The sequence below is a fragment of the Artibeus jamaicensis genome, unplaced genomic scaffold (assembly GCF_021234435.1).
Source record: "Artibeus jamaicensis isolate MK-2021 breed Jamaican fruit bat unplaced genomic scaffold, CSHL_Jam_final contig_468, whole genome shotgun sequence".
Lineage (NCBI taxonomy): Eukaryota > Metazoa > Chordata > Mammalia > Chiroptera > Phyllostomidae > Artibeus > Artibeus jamaicensis.
In genome coordinates this window covers 1,608,895-1,634,283 of record NW_026521846.1, presented here as the reverse complement: position 1 = coordinate 1,634,283, position 25,389 = coordinate 1,608,895, and the positions used below count along the sequence as shown (strand labels likewise).

At 45.1% G+C, this 25,389-nt stretch overlaps 1 protein-coding gene across 1 annotated transcript in view; it reads left to right on the top strand.

The window, feature by feature from the left end:
• Positions 1 to 11,978, top strand: part of OGDHL (oxoglutarate dehydrogenase L) — a 30,407-nt gene extending 18,429 nt beyond the window's left edge. Inside the window, 16 exon segments of the mRNA XM_037143125.2 lie at positions 367 to 546; positions 676 to 801; positions 1,624 to 1,803; positions 2,097 to 2,249; positions 2,812 to 2,914; positions 3,928 to 4,056; positions 5,066 to 5,101; positions 5,104 to 5,188; positions 6,289 to 6,416; positions 7,364 to 7,542; positions 9,062 to 9,133; positions 9,244 to 9,369; positions 9,466 to 9,538; positions 10,950 to 11,113; positions 11,265 to 11,419; positions 11,855 to 11,978. Of these exon segments, the coding sequence (XP_036999020.2) occupies positions 367 to 546; positions 676 to 801; positions 1,624 to 1,803; positions 2,097 to 2,249; positions 2,812 to 2,914; positions 3,928 to 4,056; positions 5,066 to 5,101; positions 5,104 to 5,188; positions 6,289 to 6,416; positions 7,364 to 7,542; positions 9,062 to 9,133; positions 9,244 to 9,369; positions 9,466 to 9,538; positions 10,950 to 11,113; positions 11,265 to 11,419; positions 11,855 to 11,978 (2,013 nt within the window).
• The last annotated feature ends 13,411 nt before the right edge of the window (positions 11,979 to 25,389 follow it).

The window sequence follows — 25,389 nt, the reverse complement described above, 5'->3', positions numbered from 1 at the left end:
CCATTTAGGAGCTATTCTTCATTTCTCCACCTTCACTGCTGCTGGCTGCCTGGCCACTTCTGACTGATGCTTTACCCTCTTCCCACTCTTCAGTCATTTATGAAAAGAGGATGGTAGTTGAAATGCAGAGATTTGTGGCTTGTCCAGCTTCAGCCTTTCTCAGGACAACCTGGAGGGCAAGGAGAGACACTGTGCAGGGGTGGGAGATGGCTGGAAGAGGGTGTGCATCAGAGACAGCACAAGCCTTTCTTGGAAGCAGAATCCAAGGGCTGTTTCAGTCACACTGTGCACTTCTATCTCTCTGGTCATCTGTCTCCCTGTCTGAGGTGGGAGGGCCAAGTTCATCATGGCCCACCTCAACTCCAGGGTTCTGGAGACGTCAAATATCACCTTGGCATATACCATGAAAGGATAAACTGGGTCACCAACAGAAACATTACCCTGTCACTTGTCACCAACACCTCCCACCTGGAAGCCGTGGACCCTGTGGTGCAGGTGAAAACTAAGGCAGAGCAGTTCTACTCTGGGGATGCTCAGGGCAAGAAGGTAGGCTCACCTGGCCCTGAGGGGTAGGCTCTGAGGGGTGGGCCCTGAGTCTCTGCAGTATAGGGGGCAGGGCTGGGGTACACAGGCTGGGGCAGGGGGACTCCTCCTGGCTTACACTCTGCTCTGTAGGTCATGTCCATCCTGGTTCATGGGGATGCTGCCTTTGCTGGTCAGGGTGTGGTCTATGAGACCTTCCACCTGAGTGACCTACCCTCTTACACCACCAATGGTACCGTGCATGTTGTTAACAACCAGGTAAGGAAGTCTGGCTGCATACCAGGCCTCGTCGGTGTTGCCCATCCCTAAATCCAGATAGCACTTTGAGGGCAAGAGTGAGACCACCCTGGTTCTAATCCTACTGCTCTGTCATGTCCCTGTGTGTGACCTCAGACAGGATGCCTACTCGCCCCCGCCTCAGTTTCCTGGTCTGTGAAGTTGGGAGATATATACATCTATCTGTCTGTCTACCTACCTATCAATCATCATGATGAAAAGTATAAGGACAAAGGAGCACAGGTGTAACTAGCACAGTGTCTGGACACAGTGGCTGGACACATGGCTTTGTGTAAATTAGCCAGTCTTTCACAGCTTTCACGGGCCTTTGCATTTCAGGCACCTGTTGTTAATAAAAGTTCTTCTGAGCCTGTGGAGCCCTGGGTTAACTGCCTCATTTGCATTAAGTCATCAAATCTTCACAGAATAAACCTGTGAAACAGGAATTTAATGAAATCTTTCAATAGTGAGAAAACTGAGGCTTTGGGAATTTAAGTGTCTTGCCCAAGATTGTACAGTTAGTAACTGGTGAGACTGGGGTTTCACCCCAGGCCTGCATTCTTCCCTACTACTGTATAAAGTGATTGCAGAAAAAAAGAACAGGTACACTTTCCCGGGTATTGCTGCCATCCCCATGGGACCTGCTGCTAAGTCTGATTTTGGGGCCACTCACCCATTATCTCTTCATGTCCCATGTACCTCCTGGGCACACCTGATGGACCTTCAGGCAAAGACCTCCCCAGCTCCTTGACCCACAGTCTACCTCTAAATAACCAGGCACTGCAGTTCCTCCTGCTTCTACAGATTGGCTTCACCACAGACCCCCGAATGGCCCGCTCCTCACCATACCCCACTGATGTGGCCCTTGTGGTCAATGCACCCATCTTCCATGTGAATGCAGATGACCCCGAGGCTGTGATATACGTGTGCAGTGTGGCGGCCCAGTGGAGGAACACCTTCAATAACGACGTTGTTGTGGACCTGGTGGGTCTCAGGGGCTGAGGCCAGGGCAGGGGGTGTGCAGCCTGTTCTGGCTGTGCTGAGTGCCCCAGGTCTGCAGCACCTGTGGCAGTTGGGGCTGGGAGCTCTGGGAGACAGAAGGTTTAGTGCTACCAAGAACAAAATGTGCAAAGGCTTGAGGGTGGGACATTCAGTGAGAGGTGGTGGCAAGGGCTTTCAGATTTCTCGGGGGTATGTCCTGCCAGATGTGCCCAGTTGTGCAGTGACTATGCCTGCATTGCCTGGGGACAGGGACACCTCTCCTGATGTCCTTGAAGGTCTTTTACCACCAGTGTGGCCACAACGAGATGGATGAGCCCATGTTCACTCAGCCGCTCATGTACAAGCAGATCCATAGACAGGTGCCTCTGCTGAAGAAGTATGCAGACAAGCTCATTGCTGAGGGCACAGTCACCCTGCAGGAGTTTGAGGTGTGTGTGGGTGGGGAGGATGTGCCTCGTGAACACCTGGGATAAGCCTCCACAGAGCCATGACCCTGGGGTAGTTGCTGATGTTGCCAGCCCAGTGCAAGGTACTGGTGATTTAAAGAAGTAGTCAGTATGGCCCTTCAATTATCAATAGCCTTCAATTATCAAGGGGAACAGAGGAACAAAGATATATACAGCTTGATGGGCTGCAGCAAATGCTGCAGTGGGGAAGCCTAGCCAGGCAGGAGTTTGGGAAGGCTTCCTATAGGAGTTGGCCCTGAGACCAGGTTTGTCCCGTTAGTTATATGCGGATATGTAGGTTCTCCTTCCTTGATAGAGCTCTGCAAGCAAGGACTGACAGTCTTTCCTGAGTTTCCAAGTCCCTTGACAAATGGGATCTCCCTGAACTCTGAGACTTTGGCCTCTGGCCACAAGGTCCCTGCAGGCCAGCAGATAGAGAGCTCTACAACATGGTGATGGGGACTAGACTCATGAGTCCAGGTTGGCCAAGCCTCTGGCTGCTGAGAGTTTTGTTGCCTCCATCCATGCCTTCACCCTATTTCAGGAAGAAATCGCCAAATATGACCGGGTCTGTGAAGAGGCATATGGCAGGTCCAAAGATAAAAAGATCCTGCATATAAAGCACTGGCTGGACTCCCCCTGGCCTGGTGAGTGAGAGTTGTATGGCTGAAAGTGATTTTCCTGGGCCTTGGGTGCCCTGGGCCCAGGACTGGAGCAGCTCTGCCAGAGGCTATGGTTCTGTCCCTGAGACCCCTCAGGCTATGTGAGGCTGATCCTGAAAGTTGGGTCTGGTGTCAGCCTCAAAATACTTGTGATGAACTGATGTCTGGGAAGAAAGGGCTGAGCCAGGGCCAGTGGACACCAAAATGGAGAGAGCTGGGGGTGGGGAATGTAATGGCCATTAGTAGTGGAAACATACAGACAGCCATTAGGCATCTGCAGTTCCTGAGACTGGGTAATGAATAAACATCTGGGAACAGTTGGGTTCAAAATTCTAGCCAAATAAGGTAACTAACCAGGGCCCGCCAGAAGAGGCCCGCCAACAGCAGCACCCACCAATCAGGGACCCTTGCCGTTTTTAAATAAGCCAATAGCTAACCGCCACCTCTGCTTCTGTATGCCTTTGCTTGCTTGCTAGAAAATATAAATACCCAGCAGTCTGTAAGCCAGGCGCGACTTCCATCTGGTAGCTCTGGGTAGCTACGTGGCTCCGGTCGCATCTGGGAAGTTCGCCCCTGCGCAGGTAAAGCTTGGCCACTAAATTCATATTTGGACCATTATTTTGTGATTAATAAAACTAAAATTCTTTGAAACCAATTTTCGTCTCCGAGAGCGTGTATGGACCCATCTGTTGCCTACAACAGGGAAGAATGCTCAGAGTGCTTCCCTGGGAGAAGGGGGTTGCTCAAAGGGTCTCCCAGAGGTAAAGCTAGATGGCTGTGTTCCGGGCTCAGGGAGTGGCTCTTGCAAGGTCCCAAAGGAGAGGTTAAGTAGGTGTAGGACCTGGAGCTGTGACTCAGCTTTCATGGTCCTGAGGATAGGCTCATTTGACTTCAAGTGCCAGATGGGTTCAAGGGAGAGGAGGGCTGTGGAGGCAGGTTGACAGGACATCTGAGGCTCCACCACCACCCAAAAGTGCACAGAATTTCTGCCTTCTCAGACTTCTTCAATGTGGATGGGGAGCCTAAGAGCATGACATGCCCAACTATGGACATTCCTGAGGGCGTGCTTACCCATATTGGCAATGCGGTGAGCTCCGTGCCCCTGGAGGACTTTAAAATCCACTTGGGTGAGGTTGCCATGCAGGCTCCACCATGGGCCACTTGTCCCAGACCTGACATTATGCCCCAAGAGAGGTGGCATCAGGGGTCTGGCAGGCCTGGCCTGCATCCTTAACTGGGTAATGGTGGGTTGGCTGAACTCTTAGAGCCTTGTTTGTGTCCTGTGAGTTGCCCTTGATAGTAGCTCCTGTCAGAGAAGGTTGGTGTGGATGCCTCCCCGCTAGTTGGGCTCTGAGGACCAGGCTTACGTTGCATCCCTGCTCAGGCAAAAGGAAGGCAAGGACGCAAGGGCTTCTTGGAAAGGTAGTGGGCCTGGAATATGGTGGCAGGAATGCTTGGCTAGCCAGCATCCAGGATGAATGACAGAAGTGACCCTGCTGTTTCTGGGTGAGCCTGTGCTAGTAAGTGGTCACTGGCTGCAAATCTTGGTGGTGGCCTCTGCTTAGGCACCCTAGAGGGCCCCCACAGTGTCAGTGGGGCACCTGCACCCCTTCTGACTCACCTGTGAGTGTCCTGAGGGAATTCCACAGTGTGCATGGGGGCCCAGATATCTTGAGGCACTTGCTCTGTGCACACATTGTGGGGTCTGTGTGGGTGTAGGGCTGATAGGAGCCCAGCATGGCCCAGTTGCCTGGGCTCAAATTCAAGCATCTTAATAGCTATGTGATTGTGAGTAAATGATTTCCTTCTACTGAGGCTCAGTCTCCTCATTTAGACAGGTAGGACAGTCTACTCCAAAGAGTTGTGAGGAATGTACCCAACTTAGTGCATGCATGTGGTAACTGCTCCTTCCCACAAGGAGTAAGGCCAGGGGGATTGTGGGCTCAGACCAGCCCATTGTATAGGCTGGAGTGGAGGTGGTGGAGGTGGAGGAGGGGTGCCTTGTCAGGGTTCCGCTCAGTGGGAGAGATGTACACTGAATTCATATACACCTGATCCTGGTCTCTGGGCCTACTGCTGTCTTTGGTAGGATGGCCAAGAATTTGGGTCCCTCAGGCTGGCCCTTCTCTCCCATAGGCCTTTCTCGAATCTTGTCGGGCCGTGCAGACATGACCAAGAGTACATGACCTTTGGCTCTTTGCTCAAGGAGGGTATCCATGTGTGGCTCCGTGGACAGGATGTGGAGAGCAGCACATTCAGGTGGGGGGGGGGCTCTGGGTCCCAGGCCCCATGCACATTCACATTGTCACCATTGAGCCCATGGGGGGCTATGAGCCCATAGCGGGATCAGCTATGTTTAGGGTGTCCCAGAGTCATCCCAGGCACTCTGGAGTGGAGCTAGCCCTTCCTTCTCTTCCTAGACCTTTCCTGAGGAGCCCAAGGAGGGCCCTTATCTGGCTGAGGTGATCACGGGTAACGCCATCAGCACTCCTCAGCCTATGCCCTTGGGCCAAGTTATCAGAGGGCCACTGGCCCACCTCTCTGACCCCCATGGGGCAAGCACACAGCACTGTGTGCTTGGCTCAAGCAGTTGCTTGAGATCAAGCCTTGTGATCACCTGTGGAGTGTGTGTGTGTGTGTGTGTGTGTGTGTGTGTGTGTGAAGTTCTTTCAAGCCAGCCTCCCCAATTTGCTTGTTTTCATTGATTTTTTTTTTTAGTTCAGGTAAAGGACTTTACACTTATAAGTTCTCCCCATCATGTTTCCTGTTTGGGGCTCCAGATGTTTTTGGGTCCTGATTTGGTTACTGCCCTGTTAGTGAGTCATGTTGCTGAGGCATTCAGGATTCGACAAGCTGTTTTCCTTGGGTCTCAGTTGCTCATCACTGCTGGCCCCTTTCCAGCTAGGGGCACAAGGGTTCTTCCCTTGCACTGTGAGCTGCATGTCAGTCCACATTGAGTGTGGGGTTCAGCCAGGTGGTTCTCCTTATTGTGTAGTTCCTACCTCCTGTGAACCTGGCAGAATAGGCAAGATGGTGGAGGTGGTAGCAGGTTGAGCAGGGGTGGGCGGTACCCCAGCGGTGTGGCCTCTCAAGGTCTCAGGCTCCACCCTTGTGAGGTGAGACACCAAGACTCATGTCTGTGCGGTGTGCGGGCACTGCTGGGAAGGAGGCTGCCTGGAGAAGGGAACAGTTTGCTCTGGCTTTCCAGGGTCTTCTTGTCCCCATCCTGAGGAACTCAGTCATGGTTTTCTGGTGTAGTGATGAGGCCTCTCCTGCTTCCTGCTGCCTAGCCCACTTGCTGTGGGTGAACAAGTTCTAGTCCACCTCCCCCCATCCCTTACTGGTTTGTTTCTCTCCAGCCATCAGCATCACGTTCTCCATGACCAGGAATTTGACTGGAGGACATGCGTCCCCATGAACCACCTTTGGCCTGATCAGACCCCGTATACTGTGTGCAACAGCTCCCTCTTGGAGTATGGAGTCTTGGGTGGGTCAGACTCTGCAGGCAGGTAAGGTGGGCCCTGGGATGCCTTGAAACCAAAGAGGGGCTTGTATCCTAAGGTGTCCTGTCTTTGTCATTTTGACCATGGACTGGGCCTGGGACTCGGAGGGGGCCAGGCATGGTCAGGGCCTAGGAGAGGCTGAAAGAGTCAGAGGCCCCTGGGGTGGACCTGGGTCCTAGGACAGCCCAAAAGGATGATGCTTGAGCTTTCCCTTCCTGAGGCCACATCAGAGATGAAGCCCTGTCCTGTGTGGTCTCTCAGAGAAACAAGTTGGAGCATCCTGCTTTAGATACCACAGCCCTGTTCCTGGGCATCAGCCATAGTGGGCCCAGAAAACCAAATAGAGTCCTATGTGGACACAGCCACCAACTGGCCCTGAGCCTGGACTGGCCTGGGATACTTTTCTGACAATTGTCTCACCCCCATGCACTTCACCCAGCAGCTGTGTCAAGGCCCCCTCGCTAGGCACAGGGCTCCCCAGACTCTGTACCCTTCATTCTCTCTCCCTTGACTTGAGCTTTAATTGGCCTACATTCTTCCTCCCTTCCTGTCTCCTTCTAGAGGCAGGGCCCTCTAGAGACCTGCTCTTGCCCCTTCCTTGCAGCAGTCCTGTACATATTTTGGGAGATCCTTTTAGTAGAAGGCTCCTGCTGCCTCCCCCAGGGTATCTTTGAACTTGGCTCCTGGTGTAGATGAGGCTACAACTGGCCATACATGTAGTTAGGGCTGAGGGTGGCTTCTCTGGCATGTTGTGAGTTCCCAGGAAGGGAGATCCTGGCTTTTGGGTCCCAAGGAGTCCCCTGGCTCCTCCTGGCCTGTTGGGAAGGATGGGTAGGGTAGGGATGGTGCATGAGGAAGGGCTGCTTTGACTAGATTCACTGGCACTTGGTGACAGTGTATCACCGGCTCTTTCTCAGTTTCTTCTGTTTAGGCTTTGAGCTGGGCTATGCCATGGCTAGCCCCAATGCCCTTGTCCTCTGGGAGGCTCAGTTTGGTGACTTTCACAACATGGCCCAATGCATCACTGACCAGTTCATCAGCACTGGCCAGGCTAAGTGGGTTCGACACAACGGCATTGTGCTGCTGCTGCTCCACGGCATAGAGGACATGGTGAGGACTGGTGGCTGGGGCCTGGGACTCTACAAGCCTGGGAGAGGGTGGGTGGACCCTTGGCCACATGCAGGGTTGGAGCATGTGCACCTCCTGGGCCCCTGGAATACATGGGTCTGCTTAGGGTGGGGCCTACACGGGTCTGTGTTGGCTGCTGCTAAGGATGATGATGATACTACTCATTTCTAGCAGAAGTAGCAGAGATGTCTGAGAGGTTATTTTGTGCCAGGGTCTGTTTAAACCCTTTCTGTGTATTAACTCTTCCAGTCCTTACAACAACTTAATGAAGTCAGTCCTGTTTCCATTTTCCAGTTGAAACTAAGACACAAAGATGTGGACTGGCTTATCCAAGGTCATTCAGCTAGTAGCTTGGATTTGAACCTGATCTTGGCAGTAAACCTATCTTCTGGTCCTCTCCTGGGGGAAGAGGGGAGATGTGCAGGCCAACAGGGCAGGACCGCGGAGAAGCAGAATGCTGTGAGATGCCACCCCAGTGCTCATGCAGCTTTACCAGGTGGGCAGGGCTGTTCCAGCTGCAGGGGCAGCTCTGATCAGGGTGGGATCAGCCATATGGCCAGGGCTTTCCCCACCGTGGGTGGTTGAGCTAAGCTGCAGTGGATGGCCAGAGGGCCCACTCAGCTTGGGCTGGTCACCCAGTAAAAGATTTCTCACTACTGTCATTACCACATAGCTGTCTAGAGCCAGGACTTGTGTGCTGAGCACCTTATATGCCTTGTAAAACCATGTAGAATCCTCACAACAGGACCGGGTGTTAGTCCTGTTCCCATTTCACAGCTGAGGAGAAAAGGGGTGTGACCTGTCCAAGGTCATGAACTATAAAGGCTTTTCACTGGTGGAGCCTGAGCCAGGCTGGGAGGGGAGGGTTAGGGTGGCTGGGTTGGTGATTGCGGCACTGAGTTCTTGGTGAGTCCCCAGTAAGGGAGGGTCAGGTGGGGGTGGGACAGGTCACCCCTGTTGCACAGTGAGCAACTTTGGAGGTTAGTAGGGTGGGAGGAGGAGGCAGTTCTGGCCTTCAGTCTGCTCTTTCTGGCTGACTGACCTTGGAGGTATTTCTTAATCTCTTTTCTCCTCATCTTCTTTATCTATAAAGTGAGGAAAAAGTGTGCACATCTCTGGGCTGCTTTCAAGACTGCTTCAAGAATAATGTGTATGGGGTTGTGGAACTGTGCCTGGTCACACAGGTACTCAGTGAACAGCAGCTGCTGAAGGTCAGAGCCTTCTGGAGAAAGAGCCTCTCTGCTAGGTCTTTTTGCCTTTTCCTCCCACCGAACATCTTCATATGTGCTGGCTGTGGTCAAACCCCCTCGAGGACACCTACCCTGCCCTCCTCCCACATTCCCAATTCTTGCCTATGGTCTAGGCTTTAGAGTGAAGGCAGCTTCTCTGAGAAGCTATCACCCTTTTTCCTGAGCCTTGGGTCCCTGTAGGCCAGGTATCTGTCCTGTGCAATACCCCACTTCCCTTCAGCCCACCTGGACCATGTGGCATTTGCTTTTAGGGACCAGAGTACTCTTCAGCGAGGCCTGAGAGATTCCTGCAGATGAGCAATGATGACTCAGATGCCTATCCTGTGAGTGCTGCCTGCCCTCTTCTAGGACAGTGACCCACATGCTTTTTCAGGCAAAGCCAGAGCCTGGGTGCCACAGGTGGGCCACCTTCAGCCACACCCTGCCCTCATAGGTGTTCTCTGAGGACTTTGAGGTGAGGCAGCTCCATGACTGCAACTGGATCGTGGTCAATTTCTCCACACCAGCCAGCTATTTCCATGTTCTACGCCGGCAGGTCCTGCTGCCCTTCTGTAAGCTGGTGAGCTCCCCACCCTAGCTGTCACCGTAGTAGTGCAGAGGCCAAATGCTGGGAGCTCTGGTCCAGTGGGCAGCTGGGCACATGTTTCCCTTCCAGCTGATCATCTTCACACCCAAATCTCTGCTGAGGCACCCAGAGGCCAAGTCCAGCTTCCACCAAATGTTGTCTGGTATGTGTCTGGGCATGTTGGGGAGGCAGTGGATGTGAGGCCTGGTGACCCATGGCGTGGCTTCTGCTCCCAGAACTCTTCCATTATCACCTCTGCCTGTGGCTCTGTGGGCTCTGTAGCAGCTCCCACTTGGTCCCCACCAATGGTTGGATGGGGAGGTTGGTAAGGCAGCCAGCCGGATGGGGCCAGGTTTGGTCGCTTGGGCTGAGCACAGGGCTACCAGGCAGAGATGGCCTGGCTGTGCTGGGGAGCATAGAGGTGGGAGGCCTGGGGGAGGTGTGCCTCATTTGCAGGAAACCGAATATCATGTATTCATTCACACATTTTTTTTTTCGCTCATGAGCCAAACAGACTTTACTGTCCCCGGGGCCAGAGTGCCTCCCCCTAGGAGCTCTCAGGCTCATTTCCCTGGTGGTCAGTCAAGTAAAGCACCTGAAGCACTAGGTATTGGAACTGAGATGTGAACCAGCTGAGGAACAGGGAGTAGCAGTAGTGGGGCCCTGAGGCTTGGCAGAATAGGGCTGTCCTAGAAAGTGGTCCTGGGTAGTAAGAGGAGAGGTAGGTCTGGCCAGGAAGGACTCAGCAATGTAGTCAGGTGTTTCATTACCTGTGTGTGTTCGGGTGTCCTTCTGGTGTGGGCAGGTGGCTGAGCCAGCACTCAGAGCTCTAGCACTGGGGCTGGATACCTGGTGCTGGCTTTTCTCTGGTGGGGCCTGGCAACCTGTTACCCTCTCCATTCACTGTCCTCACCTGAGATGCAGGGACACTATAGTAGCTTTCTCAGATGTTTTTGTAGCATGCTGGCCTGGTACCTGGCATATGATATGAGCTCAGGAAGGAAAAATGGACAGGACTTAAGAGATGGGGGTTTTATTGTGGGGCTGAGGGAGGGGGAACGTGCAGTGGTCTCTGGAGACAGCTGTTCACTTTGAAGCTTGGTGACTAGGTGGGTAGAATGCACATAGCACATGGCCAAGGCTGGATGGGGAGCAGCTCTGGTCCAGATAATGAGCTCTTAGATAGAGACATGACATCACCTCCTCTGTCACTGCCAGGGGATGCTCCCATCATACATGGGACACATGTCCCATGAACACATGCTCCCATGATGCTCCCATGAACACATGCCAGGCAATGTTCAAGCCCCCATCACCTTGAACATTGAGGTTCCCAGTGCTCTGCCCTTGACTCCAGCCCATCTCCACTTCTTTCTCTATGACATCTCAGTTTTCATCTGTCCTCTTTTCCATTTTTTGGCTGAAGAGGTAGCCATTGCAGCCTCATATCTAAACCTGGGACTAGTCTTAGTGGCCAGGGAGAGCCCACAGGTGCCAGGGATGTGGGCCTGGTTCCCAAGCTACTCCAGCTCCTCTAGAGAGGATGCCTCTACTATACCCTGTTGGTCCTCTAGGGACCAGCTTCCTGTGGGTGATTCCTGAGGATGGGGCCTCAGCTCAGGCTCCTGAGCAGGTGCAGTGGCTCGTCTTCTGCACGGGAAAAGTGTACTATGACCTGGTGAAGGAGCGGAGCAGCCAGAGCCTGGAGGAGCAAGTGGCCATCAAGCGCCAGGAGCAGGTATGCCTGCTCAGAGTGATGGACAAGGTCAAATAGACAGCCCCTGGCTCTGGGCATAGTGCCTGGCAGGGTCAAATCTGGGGCCTGTGAAGAAGCTGCATTGCCACCTTCCCTTACAGGATGTGCTGCCCTTTCACCCTCTCTGCCCCAGATCTCTCCATTCCCCTTTGACCTGATCAAGCGAGAGGTGGAGAAGTACCCAGGTGCAGAGCTGGTGTGGTGTCAGGAGGAGCACAAGAACATGGGCTACTATGACTACATCGGTCCACGCTTCATGACCATCGTGAGCTGGGCACAGCCCATATGGTGCAAGGCTGGTTTCTGGAGGATGCCAGCCACTTCGACTTCTCTTCCCCTTTGTGGGGCCTGAGGGGCTCTGAAGGCTTGAGGCCCTGTCCTGGCTTTGCCTGCCCAGTTTGTGGTGTAATCTGGAACTGGCCACTGTCCTTTTCTGAGCCACATTGGAAACCATACTATCTACTGGCTCTTTGACAGCTCCCTCATCAGGGACCCCTCTGAGTACCATCTTATGGAGAAACAATCTTTGCTTTTGTTCTGTAGCCAGAACTAGGGAACCTCCTGCATGTCTCAAATCTCCTACCTCTGATCTTAGGCGAGTTACCTTGCCTCATGGTGTCTCAGATTCTTCTCTACAGCAGGGTGATGATAAGGATTAGACTTGATGCAGGGTGTGGCTAGGCCAGGCCCAGCCCTCCCCTTATCTTGTCTCTCCTCCCCTAGGTATGTTGGCCGTGACCCAGAGGCTGCACCAGCCACAGGAAACAGGAACATGCACTTGGTGTCTCTGAAGAAGTTTCTGGATACTGCCTTCAATCTCCAGGCCTTTCAGGGCAAGACATTTTAGAGCTGGGAAGGGCTTGCCTGGGTCTTCCATGGGGTTAGCTGGGGCTATAGAGGGCTAGTGAGAGGAGGGGCACTGCATATGCACCAGAGACATCTTCAAAGGCCCCAGGGTAAAACATACTTACTTAGCAATTGAGGCCCTAGAGTAGGCACCACTGGCTTTGGTGTTATGTCACCTTGGGCCTTTGTGTTTATTTCAGAATCTGTTAGCACTGAAAAAGCCAGAGGAGATGATAGATGAGATATGGTTCTGGAGCATTTTCCTACCTCTCCTGGTCTTTCTGGAATTCTTGTGTGGCTTTTCCCATCTATGTTTCTGCAGACAGCTATCCAGGAGCCTGTGTCTTTGGTCTCTCCCCTCCTTGCAGATCTGGCTGCTACTTACCCTGTCCTTGTTCATCTGTAGATTCAAGGAATGTTACCTTTTATGCTCTTAGAAATAGAGATTTCAGCAATAACAACCAGGTGAAACAAAACCCTGCCAGGTGATTTATGTATGCTCTGTTTTATGGGATATGTCATAATGAGTGTGAAATATAGCCATAGCTCATGTGCACCAAACTAGAAAACAGAATAACAGAAAAATAAAAAGTGCATAAGAGATTTTGTTTTAATTCCCTGTTGTGGGGGAAAAGGCAGATGGTTTAGAGAGAATATGAAATGGGAAGAAGAAAAAACTGAACATGTAGGGGATAAAATATCTGTCTCCATTGAACATGGTTTTCTTTGAGCACCAGGCAGTGTTTGCAGATCTGTTGGTATCTCTACTCTTCAGCCTTTTGTTGGTTTTGCTTCCTTGCAAAGATGTTGGGGAAGCTATGGCACAGGGGGGATGTTTTGCTTTCTGCAAATAATTTGTTCATTTATCACCTTCTCAGGGCACTAACTCTGTGTTAGGTACTGGGGCCTGGGGAGAAAGAGGCATGGGTCTGTGCTCTGTCTCTTCCAATTCAGTTGTCCATCTGGGGAGACACATAAATAGTTTCATTCACTGAGTTACGAGTTGTGTTGGAGGTAAGTGCAGAGGGTTGCGTGGGAGTATGGGAAGGTGCCCTGAAGGGGGTAGTGTCTGAAAAAAGAAGTCTTACAGGAGAATATGGGAAATGTGAGCTTTCCACAGAGCATACCAGAAATACTGGCCATGGGGTTGGGGTGGGGCAACCTAAAGAAAAAAATCAGGCTGAAGTTGGAGAAAACAAGTTCCATCAGTCTCACATACAGCTTTTTAGAGTTTGCTTTGAATCACACTACAGGAACATTCTCAGTGACATAAAGTAAAAATAATTACAGCTGCCTTTATAGTGTGTCCATTGTGTCTGGGTCTACTGCTGAGCATATTGCATGTATTACTAAATACTATTTAACATTCACTGTGGCTTTGCATGCTGGGAATATATTCACTTTTTAGATGAGGAAATCAAGGTTCACACACAGTTATTTGTCTAGAGTCACTTGCCTAGAGGTGGCCTCTGTCCCTAGACCACACTGCTTCGCTTGGGAAGCAAGCATTTCCTGTATCATGTATCCCTGGCCTTGTTGAGATCTAGCAGTCTGGGCTCTCCCTGTATTGGGGACACAGGTACCTAGGCTGCATGAGCACCCTCATGCTCTGCAGTTGAGTGGTGGGCACATGCTGTCTGTAGCACACACTGCCTTTTCCTTACTCTTATGGAGGATGGCACACTGTTGGAGGCCAACTGCCAAAGTCATTAAACCGAAGAAAACCAATTGCATGAAAAGAGAGCTGCAAACTCATAATCGGAAGAACTAACACTGGAAGTAAAATGGAGCTCATGCAACAAAGACTTGAAACTAAAAACTTTAAGAGGACAAGGAGGATATTGCTACTACAAAACAACAATGAAGTTAAAATCACATTTAGAAAATAACAAAATATTGCCAAAATAAATCCTCAAAAATGGGCTGAATAGCAGAATGGACATAGCTGAAATATAAAATAATAAATTTGGACACAAGGCTTAGGAATTCTCCTAAGAAAATAGAACAAAGAAGAAAGATATATTTTAAAAAATTTTTAAAGGGATTTACTTGGAGTACATATAGATCCTGCAGCTCCTGCCATGCATCTTAACAGGAATCCCAAGAGGAGAAAAGATGAGGGATTCTTGTACTGATGGAAATGTTTTGTGCTTTGACTGTATCATGTCAGTATCCTGATTGTGACATTGTACTATAGTTTTGCAAGATATTTTCATTGGGGGAAACTGGATAAAGGCTACAAAGATAAATTTCTCACAATTGCACGTAAATATCCAATTAAGTCAAGTACAGAAGTTTAATTAAAAATGAACTGTTACTGAATTGTAAGAGCTCCTTATATAATCTGGATACAAATCTTTTATCAGATATATGTTTTATAAATATTGTCAGTTTGTGGCTTGTATTTTAATTTTTTCTAAAATTAAAGAATTTTTTAAAAAATTAAAAATAATTTAATTATTATTATTTTTTAAAAGTTTTTTGTTCTCACACTTCTTTTTTTATTCTGGTTTATTTCCTATCATACTGCTTGAATTTATGGTTTATATTTTTATATTCACTTGTTTATTGTTTTTCTCTTGATGCCAAATTAGGGAACTCTTAAGAAGAAGGAAACATTTCCAGCATTTGTTTACAGATATAGAAAAAACAATTATGAGTGTTAATGAAAAGGAAAAGTTAATGGGAAGTGCTTTTGGTTTTCATTTGAAAAACATATATTTCTAAGTTGTAAGATTTTCTTTTTACTTTGGCCTATTTACCTTCTAATAACAAGTTCACTTAACTAATGAAGCCAGTTTACCTGACTATATTATTTATTGATATTGCTCTTGTTTTAATAATGTGGTTCAACGTAGAGACGTTACATTAGGCTTTTAAGCCTTGATGAGCCTATTTACAATTCACATTACAATAGAATTTAATTATTTTATTTATTATTTTGCAATTAAAACTATTATTATTTTGTTGTTCTTTTACTTTTTATTGTTCAAGATTAAAATATTTTTATTTTTATAAGTTTGCATTTTTTGTATCCTAAATAAAAATATTGTTGCTTACCCTGATGTCACAAAGACTTTCTCCTGTATTAGTTTATAGTTCTAACTCTTGAGGTTATGACTGTTAAGTACATTTTTAGTTATTTTGTATGTGGTATGAGGTGAGGGTGAAAACTAGTATTCTCTGTATGATACCAAATTGATTCCATTCCATTTGTTAAAAACACTGTCCTTAACTCATTGAATTAACTTGGCACCTTTTGTATGCATAGTAAATTATATAGCATTAAAAATATGAACAGATACATAAGACCTATATACTGAATGCATAAAATATTACTGTGATAAATAAGATCTAAAAAATTGAGTTATACTATGTTCATAAATTAGAAGGTTTAATGTTAAGAATCAGTTCTCTACAGATTGATCTATATTCTACACAATCCTTGTACAAATTATATTGAACCGTTTTGTAGAAATTGACAACTTGATTCTAAAATTTATAGGTAAATATTAAATAGCCGAAACAACTTTGAAAAGTAATCATTTAAAGGATGTACACTACCTAATTTCAAGATTTATTATAAAGCCACAATAAAGGGATTTTATTGTAATTGTGTTGAATCTATATTATTAATTTCAGGAGAAATATGTTCCAATCCATGAAAATGTTCTATATCTCCATTGACTTATATCTTTGAAATTGCACTGCACAATGTTTTATAGGTTTTGGGGGGTATAATTATAACACATAATTAGTTAAATCGATCTGTACTTTTTTAGCCATTATAAATGCTATCTTTAAATTTTTATTTATTTATTTAAATTTAATTGTTCAACTACAGTTTTCTGTCTTTTAGTCCCATCCCAGCCCATCCCCCAGAGCTCCCCACCTCCCTCACATTTCTACCCCCCTTAGTTTTTGTCCATGTGTGCTTTATACTAGTTCCTGTAAATCCTTCCCCTTTTCCCCTGAAATTCCCTCCCCTGTCCCCTCTGGTCACTGTCAGCCTGTTCTCTATTTCACTGTCTTTGGTTACATTTTGCTTGCTTGTTTATTTTGTTGTTTAGCTTCCTATTAAAGTTGAGATCATACGGTATTTGTCTTTCACTGCCTGGCTTATTTCACTCAGTACAATGCTTTCCAGTTCCATCCGTGCTGTAGGAGCTCCTTCTTTCTTCTGCGTATAATTCCATTGTGTAAATGTACCATAGTTTTTGGATCCATTCATTTACTGAAGTACATAGGTTGCTTCCAACTCTTGGCTATTGTAAATTGTCCTGCTATGAACATTGGGGTGCATAGGTTCTTTTAGATAGGTGTTTCAGGGTTCTTAGGGTATAATTCTAGCAGTGGAATTGCTGGATCAAAAGGCAGGTCCATTTTTAGTTTTCTGAAAAAATTCGATACTGTTTTTCATAGTGGTTGTACTAGTCTGCAATCCCACCAAGAATAGATTAGGGTTCCCTTATCTTTTTAAAAAACATTTTATATATTTATTTTTAGAGAGAGGAGAAGGGAAGGTAAAAGAGTGGGAGAGAAACACTAATGTGTGGTTGCCTCTCATGTGTCCCCTACTGGGGACCTGGCTTGCAACCCAGGCATGTGCCCTGACTGGGAATTGAACTGGTGACCCTTTGCTTCACAGGCCCATGCTCAATCCACTGAGCTATGCCAGCCAGGGCAGGGTTTCCTTTTCTTCACAACCTCTCCAACACTTGTTGTTTGTTGATTTGTTTATGATGGCCATTCTGAACAGTGTAAAGTGGTATCTCATTGTGGTTTTAATTTGCATCTCTGATAGCTAATGATACTGAGCATCTTTTCATGTGTCTTTAGATCTTTTGTACGTCCTTCTTGGAGAAATGTCTGTTCAAGTCCTTTGCCCACTTTTTAATTGGGTTACTTGTCTTCTCAGAGTGGAGTCCTGTAAGTTCTTTGTATATTTTGGAGATTAAACCCTTTTCTGAGGTATCATTGGCAAATATGTTTTCCCATATAGTTGGTTCTCTTTTTATTTTAATACTGTTTTCTTCAGGCATGCAAAAGCTTTTAATTTTGATGAGATCCCATTTGTTTATTCTTTCCTTTATGTCCCTTGCTCTAGGGGACATATCAGTAAAAATGTTGCTGCGTGAAATATCTGAGATTTTCTTGCCAATGTTCTCCTCTAGGACTTTAATGGTGTCACAGCTTATATTTAAGTCTTTTATCCACCTTGAATTTATTTTGGTGTATGGTGTAAGTTGTTGCTCAAGTTTCATTTTTTTTTGCACATAGCTGTCCAGTTCTCATGACACCATTTGTTGAAGAGGCTATTTTTAGTCCATTTTATGTTGCTGCCCCCTTTGTCGAATATTAATTGACTGTAGAGACTTGGGTTTATTTCTGAGCTCTCTGTTCTGTTCCATTGGTCTATATGCCTGTTTTTTTGTCTTTTGTTTTTGCCAGTACCAGGCTGTTTTGATTACAGTGGCCTTGTAATACAGTTTGGTGTCAGGTATTGTGATCCCTCCTACTTTGTTCTTCTTTCTCAAAATTGCAGCAGCTATTCGGGGTTGTTTATAGTTCCATATAAATTTTTGAAGTGTTGTTCTATATCTGTGAAATATGTCATTGGTACTTTAATAGGTACTGCATTAAATCTGTAAATTGTTTTGGGTAGTATGGAAATTTTAATTATGTTAATACTTCCAATCCATGAACATGGTATATGTTTCCATTTGTTTGTGTTTTTCTTGATTACTTTCTTCAGTGTTGTGTAGTTTTCTGCATACAGGTCTTTTACCTCCTTGGTTAGGTTTATTCTCAGATATTTTATTTTTCTTTTTGCTGTATCAAATGGGATTTTTTTCTTGATTTCTGCTTTTGATGTTTCATTGTTGGTGTACAAAAATGCCTTTGATTTCTGGATATTGACTTTGTATCCTGCTGTTTTGCCAAATTCATTTATTAAGTCAAGCAGTTTTTGGGTAGAGTCTATAGGATTTTTCATGTACACTATCATTTCATCTGCACACAGTGACAGTTTTGTTTCCTCCTTTTAGATTTGGGTGCCTTTTATTTCCTTTCCTTGTCTGATTGCTGTGGCTAGGACTTCCAATACTATGTTGAATAGGAGTGGAGAAAGTGGACAACCTTGTCCTGTTTCTGATCTTAGTGGAAAAGACTTTAGTTTTTGCCCATTGAGTATGATGTTGGCTGTAGGTCTCTCATATATGGCCTTTATTATGTTGAGGAATGCTCCCTCTATTCCCACTTCGCTGAATGTTTTTATTATAAGTGGGTGTTGTACGTTATTGAAAGCTTTTTCTGTGTCCATTGATATGATCATGTGATTTTTGTCTTTGTTTCGTTTATGTGATGTATTACATTTACTGATTTGTGAATATTGTACCATCCTTGCATCCCTGGGATGAATCCCACTTGATCATGGTGTATGATCTTTTTAGTGTATTGTTGGATGCGGTTTGGCAATATTTTGTTCAGGATTTTAGTGTTTTTCTTCATCAGTGATAATTGTCTTGAAGTTTTCTTTCTTTGTTGTGTCTCTATCTGGTTTTGGGATTAGGATGATGCTGGCTTCATAAAAAGAGTTTGGGAGTCTTCCATCCTCTTGGATTTTTTCGAATAGTCTGTGAAGAATACGAGTTAGCTCTTTCTTAAATGCTTTGTAGAATTCTCCTGTGAAAACATCTGGTCCAGGGCTTCTGTGTGATGGGAGTTTTTTGATTATTGCTTCAATTTTATTCGCTGTTGTTGGTCTATTCAGGCTTTCTGCTTCTTTTTCAGTGAGTTTTGGAAGATTTTATTTTTCTAGAAATTTGTACATTTCACCTAAGTTTTCAAATTTCTTGGCATACAGTTCTTCATAGTAATTCCTTAGAATCCTTTGTATTTCTGTGGTGTCAGTTGTAATCTCTTCTCTTTAATTTCTGATTGTGTTTAGTTGTGTCCTCTCTTCTTTTCTTGATGAGCCTACTTAAAGGCTTCTCTATTTTCTTTATCTTTAAAAAAAACTAGCTCTTGCATTCATTGATCCTTACAATTGTGGTTTCTGTCTCCTTGTCATTTAATTCTGCTCTAATCTTGGTTATTTCCTTTCTTCTACTTGCTCTGGGCTGTCTTTATTGTTGTTCTTCAAGTTCTTGTAGGTGTAGGGTTTGGTTGTTTGTTTGAAATATTTCTATCTTTTTTAGGTAGGCCTGTATTGCTATGAACTTCCCTCTCAGGACTGCCTTCCCTGTGTCCTATAAGTTTTGGGTTCTTGTGAGTTCATTTTCATTTGTTTCCAGGAACTTTTTGATTTCTTCCCTAATTTCATTTTTGACCCAATCATTGTTTAATAGCATGCTATTCAATCTCCATGATTTTGAGTGTTTTGGGTATTTTCACTTGGGGCCGGTTTCCAGTTCCAGTTCCTTGTGGTCATAGAAAATGGTTGGGATGATTTCAATGTTCTTGAATTTGTTGAGGCTTGTTTTGTGTCCTATCATGTGGTCTATCTTTGAGAATGTTCCATGTGCATTTGAAAAGAATGTGTATTTAGCTTCTTTGGGGTGAAGGGCTCTATATATATATCAGTTAAGTCCATTTCATCTAGGGCGTTGTTCAATGCCACAATATCTTTGTTGCTATTTTGTTTGGAAGATCTGTCTATTTTTGGCAGTGGGGTGTTAAAAATCCCCAACTATAATTGTGTTGCTGTCAATATCTTTCTTGAAGTCCTCTAAGATTTTCTTTATGTATTTGGGTTCTCCTATGTTGAGTGTATATATATTTACAATGTTTATGTCTTTTTGGTGAATTGTTCCCTTGAGTATTATGAAGTGACCTTCTGGGTCTCTTTTTATCACCCTTTTTTTGAAGTCTATTTTGTCTGATATGAGTATTGCTACCCCAGCTTTTTTTTTTCTTGTCCATTTGCTTGGAAAACTTGTTTCCAGCCCTTCACTTTAAGTCTGTGTAGGTCTTTTGTCCTGAGGTGAGTCTCTTGTAATCAGTATATGCGTGGGTTATGTTTTCTTGTCCATTCAGCTATTCTGTGTCTTTTGATTGGAGCATTTAATCCATTTACATTTAAGGTTATTATTGATAGGTACTTATTCATTGTCATTTTTATACCTGTTCCTCTTTTTCTCTCTGTTTTCCTTCCTTTCCTTAAAGCAGTCCTTTTAGTATTTCTTCCAGAGCTGGTTTGGTGGAGGTGTATTCTTTTAGACTTCAAATTTGTCCTGGAAGCTCTTTATTTGGCCTTCTATCTTGATTGAAAGCCTTGCTGGGTAAAGTAGCCTTGGTTGTAGCCCTCTGGTTTTCATTACTTGGAATAATTTTTTGCCATTCTCTTCTTGCTTGAAGCATTTCCATGGAGAAGTCAGCATCTAACCTTATTGGGGCTCCTTTGTATGTTACTTCCTTTTTCTTTCTTGCTGCCTTTAAGATTCTCTCTCTGTCTTGGCATTTTGCCATTTTAATCATGATGTATCTTGAAGTAGACCTCTTTGGTTTCTTCTTGATTGGGACTCTGTGTTTCCTGGATTTGTGTGACTTTTTCTCTCATCAAATTAGGCAAGTTTTCCACCATTGGTTTTTCAAATAAATTTTCTATCCCTTGCTCTTCTTCTTCTCCTTCTGTTACCCCTATTATTCAGATATTATGTTTCATATTATTTCACATTTCTCTTAATCCCTCTTAATTCTTTCTGAGCCTCTTTTTCTTTTCTTGCTCTTTCTGGAAGTTTTTTTTTTCCACTTTGTCCTCCAACTTGCTGATCTGGTCTTCTGCTTCTTTGATCCTGCTTTTGATTCCTTCCACTGTGTTCTTCAGTTCAGAAATTGTATTCTTCATTTCCTTTTGGCCCTTGTCAATAGTTTCTATTTTCTTTTTCATGTTGATATAGTTTTCAGTGAGTTCATTATAATTCCCCTCTAGTTTCTGGTAGCTCATTGTGAGCTCTTTGAACTTCCTGATAACCAGTGCTTTGAATTCAATATCTGATAGCTGACTTGCCTCTGTTTCATCTAGCGTTCTTTCTGAGGCTTCCTCCTTTCCTTTCATTTGGGGATTGTTTCTTTGTCTTCCCATTGTTTGTGAGACTCTTCATGTTAGCTTCAGATTGTTAAATGGATTTGTTCTGGTTTCCCAGGTTTATGGTGTGAACTTATGTGGTATAATACCTGTGAGATTCAGTGGTGTAGTCTCCTTGATCTTCCTAACTCACTGGCCTTGGGCTGTCCTTTATGTTGGCTCTAAGTTTGTCTTTGAGTTTTGGTTGTTTTGGGGTGTTTCTCTTGTGGGTCCTTCGCACCAGCTGGTTAACTGAGGGTCACTGTGTCCACCACCCATTTTAATTTGTTGTGCTCGTGAGGATGGGTTGTGTTGAAGCTAGTTCTTCTGCTTGTACGGGGTTTTGAGGATTCTCTTTTGCTCTTGTTCAGTTGTTTGCCCTGGGTAGTTTCTCTGCTGTTTAGTTGTATTTTTGGATAGGTCTTGGATTGAGGTTTGTTTGGTTTTCACTTTCTCCTTCACTTCCTTCTGTTGTTATCTGTTGGTGGTTCGTGTGTGATCAGTTGGAGGGGAAGGCAAAATGGTTTATGACAGCAGGAGAGTATTTTATGTTATTTACACTGTCAGCTAGTAGAGAATAGATTGGAGATCCTTTGGGTATATATAGTGAGAACTGTAATCTTCTACCCAACTAGACACTTTTTAGAAAGGATGGAAAGAAGATAAGGCTCTTGATGGGGAGAGAAGGTTTGTGAGTTGGGTCTAGAAAGCAGTGAGGTTGTGGGAGGTCAGATTCTGAGGTAAGGTGAGAATAAAGGATGGTAAATAGGTGTAGTGTGAGAGAGAATAGAGTTAACCACTATAGTATTATAGTTCAGTGAACAATGAAGTGGGCTAAGATCTGGGAGGGGTGTTGTGTAGTGTTTACAATAGTATGGAACAGCTATTATTTACAATAATGTTAGAGCAACAACCATACGACAGAATCTGTGAAATACCAAGAATAGGGAGTATTGGACCTTCAATAGTGTGTTGATGGAGCACAGGTGAAGTAAAGGACAGTAAATAATAATAGACTATGAATGAGGGGACAGGAGAAACCTGTCAAGTGGTACAATATATCCAGCCAAGGCAGAGAAGACTATACAGAAAGAGGAGGAAGACAAAGATACTATTAAAAGATGTAAGAATAATGAAAAATAATAATAAAATAATAATAATACAAATATGCAGTAACTTGTAGTTTCTCTGCTATAGCAAAATGAAATTTGTCCCTCTGTTTCTACTGTTGGGATGCCCCCTCTTTGGGTCCAACCTCTGGTCTTTTTGCAGTTCTAAGTTTTTTGTCTCACTTCTGAGGGGAAGAAAAAAATAAAAATAAAAAAAGGTAGCAGCAGGGAGGCAAAAGTGATAAGTTTGGAAAGAAAAGAAGAAGGAATAAAACAAGAAAGAAGGAAAGAGAGGGGAAAAGTATTGAAAGATAAAACAATAATAAAGTTAAAAAAAGATTACTTAAAAAAAAAACCAAAATACCTCTTGTTGCTTTTCAGCTGGCCAAACTGATTTTTCTGGTGTCACTGGCTGCAGCAGGCTGAGGGGGGATTGGTATGACCTTTCCTACTTCTTGGTGTACTCAGCCAGTCTCATGAGCACTGTCCCAAGATCCAGACCGGTGGCTCTCTCTAGTGCCCCATGGAGGGAATCCAGCTCCTTTTTTAGAGCACTTTCTCCCCCCCGGGGGTCACCACTGGGGGCTGGGTGCAGCCCCAACCTGGCTTTTCTCTTCCCACAGGCTTGGGTGCAAACCTTTCCCATTGCTACAGGGGAACACAAAAGCAACTCTCAATTCTCCCAAGCCGCTGACCACAGACACCATGGGTGATCAAGTCCCCTTTGTTTGCTTCCTTGTGCCCATTCCCTTCTCTGACACTTCAAGCAAACAGGTCTCTCCTGTATCTTTCAAACTGCTCCCAGCTGGGTACGGAGGGTGCTGATGACCCGGCTCTCTCCCAAGGACCTTGCTGCCAGCCCTGGGCTCCCAAAGAGTCCGAGGCAGACCTGGCCTGGGCCCCTGGTGCCCAGCCTGGTGGAGGTGGCAGGCATGGCCTGTGGCCTCTGTGCTGGTTCCCTGGACCTTATTGACCTGCAGCCGTCTCCTCACCATCTGGTCTTTCAGTGCCCACTACAATTTCTAGACTCCTATTTTTCAATATGCTGGGTCCCTGTTGGCTATTTGCTGTGTTCCTTCACAGACCGGCCAGGTTTTTCTCCCATGCATGAGGGGAAGCAGAATCCTCTTTGTCCTACTCCACCGCCATCTTCCCCAATCTTCACCTTGGTTTTCTTAATAACACTGTCTTCCTGTCCTCCATCCTCACTGGCCATTCCTTCTCAATCTCTTTTGAGATTTGTTGAAAAGAAGAGTCTTTTCCCATTGAGTGGTGTAGGGTATTCTAGGTTCCTGGTTTATTTCACAGGATATTAGAGGATATGAATCAACAGCCAGATGAAGAGGTGCATAGGGTGAAGTCCTCTACAAAGGATCATCTGCCCCCATGGAATTTGGGGCCCTATTGGACAGCATGTGGATGCATTCTGATTTCCATAATCCATCTTCTGAAATTCATCCTTTTAGGTTCTCATGGAGGCCTTTATTACATAGATGTGATTGATTAGCTGAATCTTTAGCCCTTCTACCCTCCCCAGAGGTCAGGGAATCCATTATATTAATTTTTTAAATTACTTTATTGTTGTTCAGTTACAGTTGTCTGCATTTTCTCCCCACTGCCTCCTAACCCCAGCCAAACCCACCTCCCTCCCTTCCTTCCACCCTCCCCCTTGGTTTTGTCATGTGTCCTTCATAGTAGTTCCTGAAAACCCTTCTCCCCACTGACCCTTACTCACTCCCCTTTGGCCATTATTAGATTGTTCTTAATTTTAAAGTCTCTGGTTATACTTTGCTTGCTTGTTTGTTTTGTTGATTATATTCCAACTAAAGGTAAGATCATATGGTATTTGTCCCTCACCACCTGGCTTATTTCGCTTAGCATAATGATCTCCAGTTCCATCCATACTGTTGTAAAAGGTAGGGGGTCCTTCTTTCTCTCATCTGTGTAGAATTATATTGTATAAATGTACCATAGTTTTTTAATTTAGTTAGTATTAAAGTACAGTTTTCTCTCTTTTATTCCCATCCCAGCCCACCCCCACCAGTGTTCCCCACTTCCCTCCCATTTCCACCCCCTTAGTTGTTGTCCATGTGTCCTTTATACCAGTTCCTGTAAATCCTTCCCCTTTTTCCCTTGAAATTCCCTCCCCTCTCCCCTCTGGTCATTGATCCACTCATTTACTGAGGGGCACTTAGGTTGCTTACAGAACTTGGCTATTGTAAATTGTGCTGCCATGAACATTGGGGTGCACAGGTTCTTTTGGATTGGTGTTTCAGGGTTCTTAGGATATAATCCTAGCAGTGGAATTGCTGTATCAAAAGGCAGATCCATTTTTAGTTTTCTGAGAAAATTCCATACTGTTTTCCATAGTGGTTGTACCAGTCTGCAATCCCACCAACAGTGCACTAGGGTTCCCTTTTCTCCACATCGTCTCCAACACTTGTTTTTTCATTTGTTTATGATGGCCATTCTCACAGGTGTGAGGTGGTCTCTCATTGTGGTTTTAATTTACATGTCTTTGATAGCTAGTGATGGTGACCATCTTTTCATATTTTTCTGGGCCCTCTGTATGTTCTCCTTGGAGAAGTGTCTGTTCAAGTCTTTTGACCATTTTTTAATTGGATTGTTTATCTTCCTGAAGTGGAGTCATGTGAGTTCTATATATATTTTGGAGATCAAACCCTTGTCTGAGGTATCATTGGCAGATATGTTTTCCCACATAGTTGGTTGTCTTTTCATTTTAATTCTGTTTTCTTTAGTCACACAGAAGCTTTTTAATTCGAAGAAGTCCCATTTGTTTATTTTTTCCTTTATGTCCTTTGCTTTAGAACATATCAGTGAAGATGTTGCTATGTGGAATGTCTGAGATTTTCCTGCCAATGTTTTGCTCTAGGACTTCTATTGTGTCATGACTTATATTTAAGCCTTTTATCCACCTTGAATTTATTTTTGTGTATGGTGTAAGTTGGTGATCATGTTTCATGTCTTTGCATGTAGCTGCCCAGATGTCCCAACACCGTTTGTTGAAAAGGTTATTTTTACTCCATATTATGCTGCTGCCCCCTTTGTCAAATATTAATTGGCCATAGAGACATGGGTTTATTTCTGTGTTCTCTATTCTGTTCCATTGATCTATGTGTCTGTTTTTATGCCACTACCAGGCTGTTTTGATATATTGTAATGCATTTGACATCCAGTATTGTGATCCTTCCTACTTTGTTCTTCATTCTCAAAAT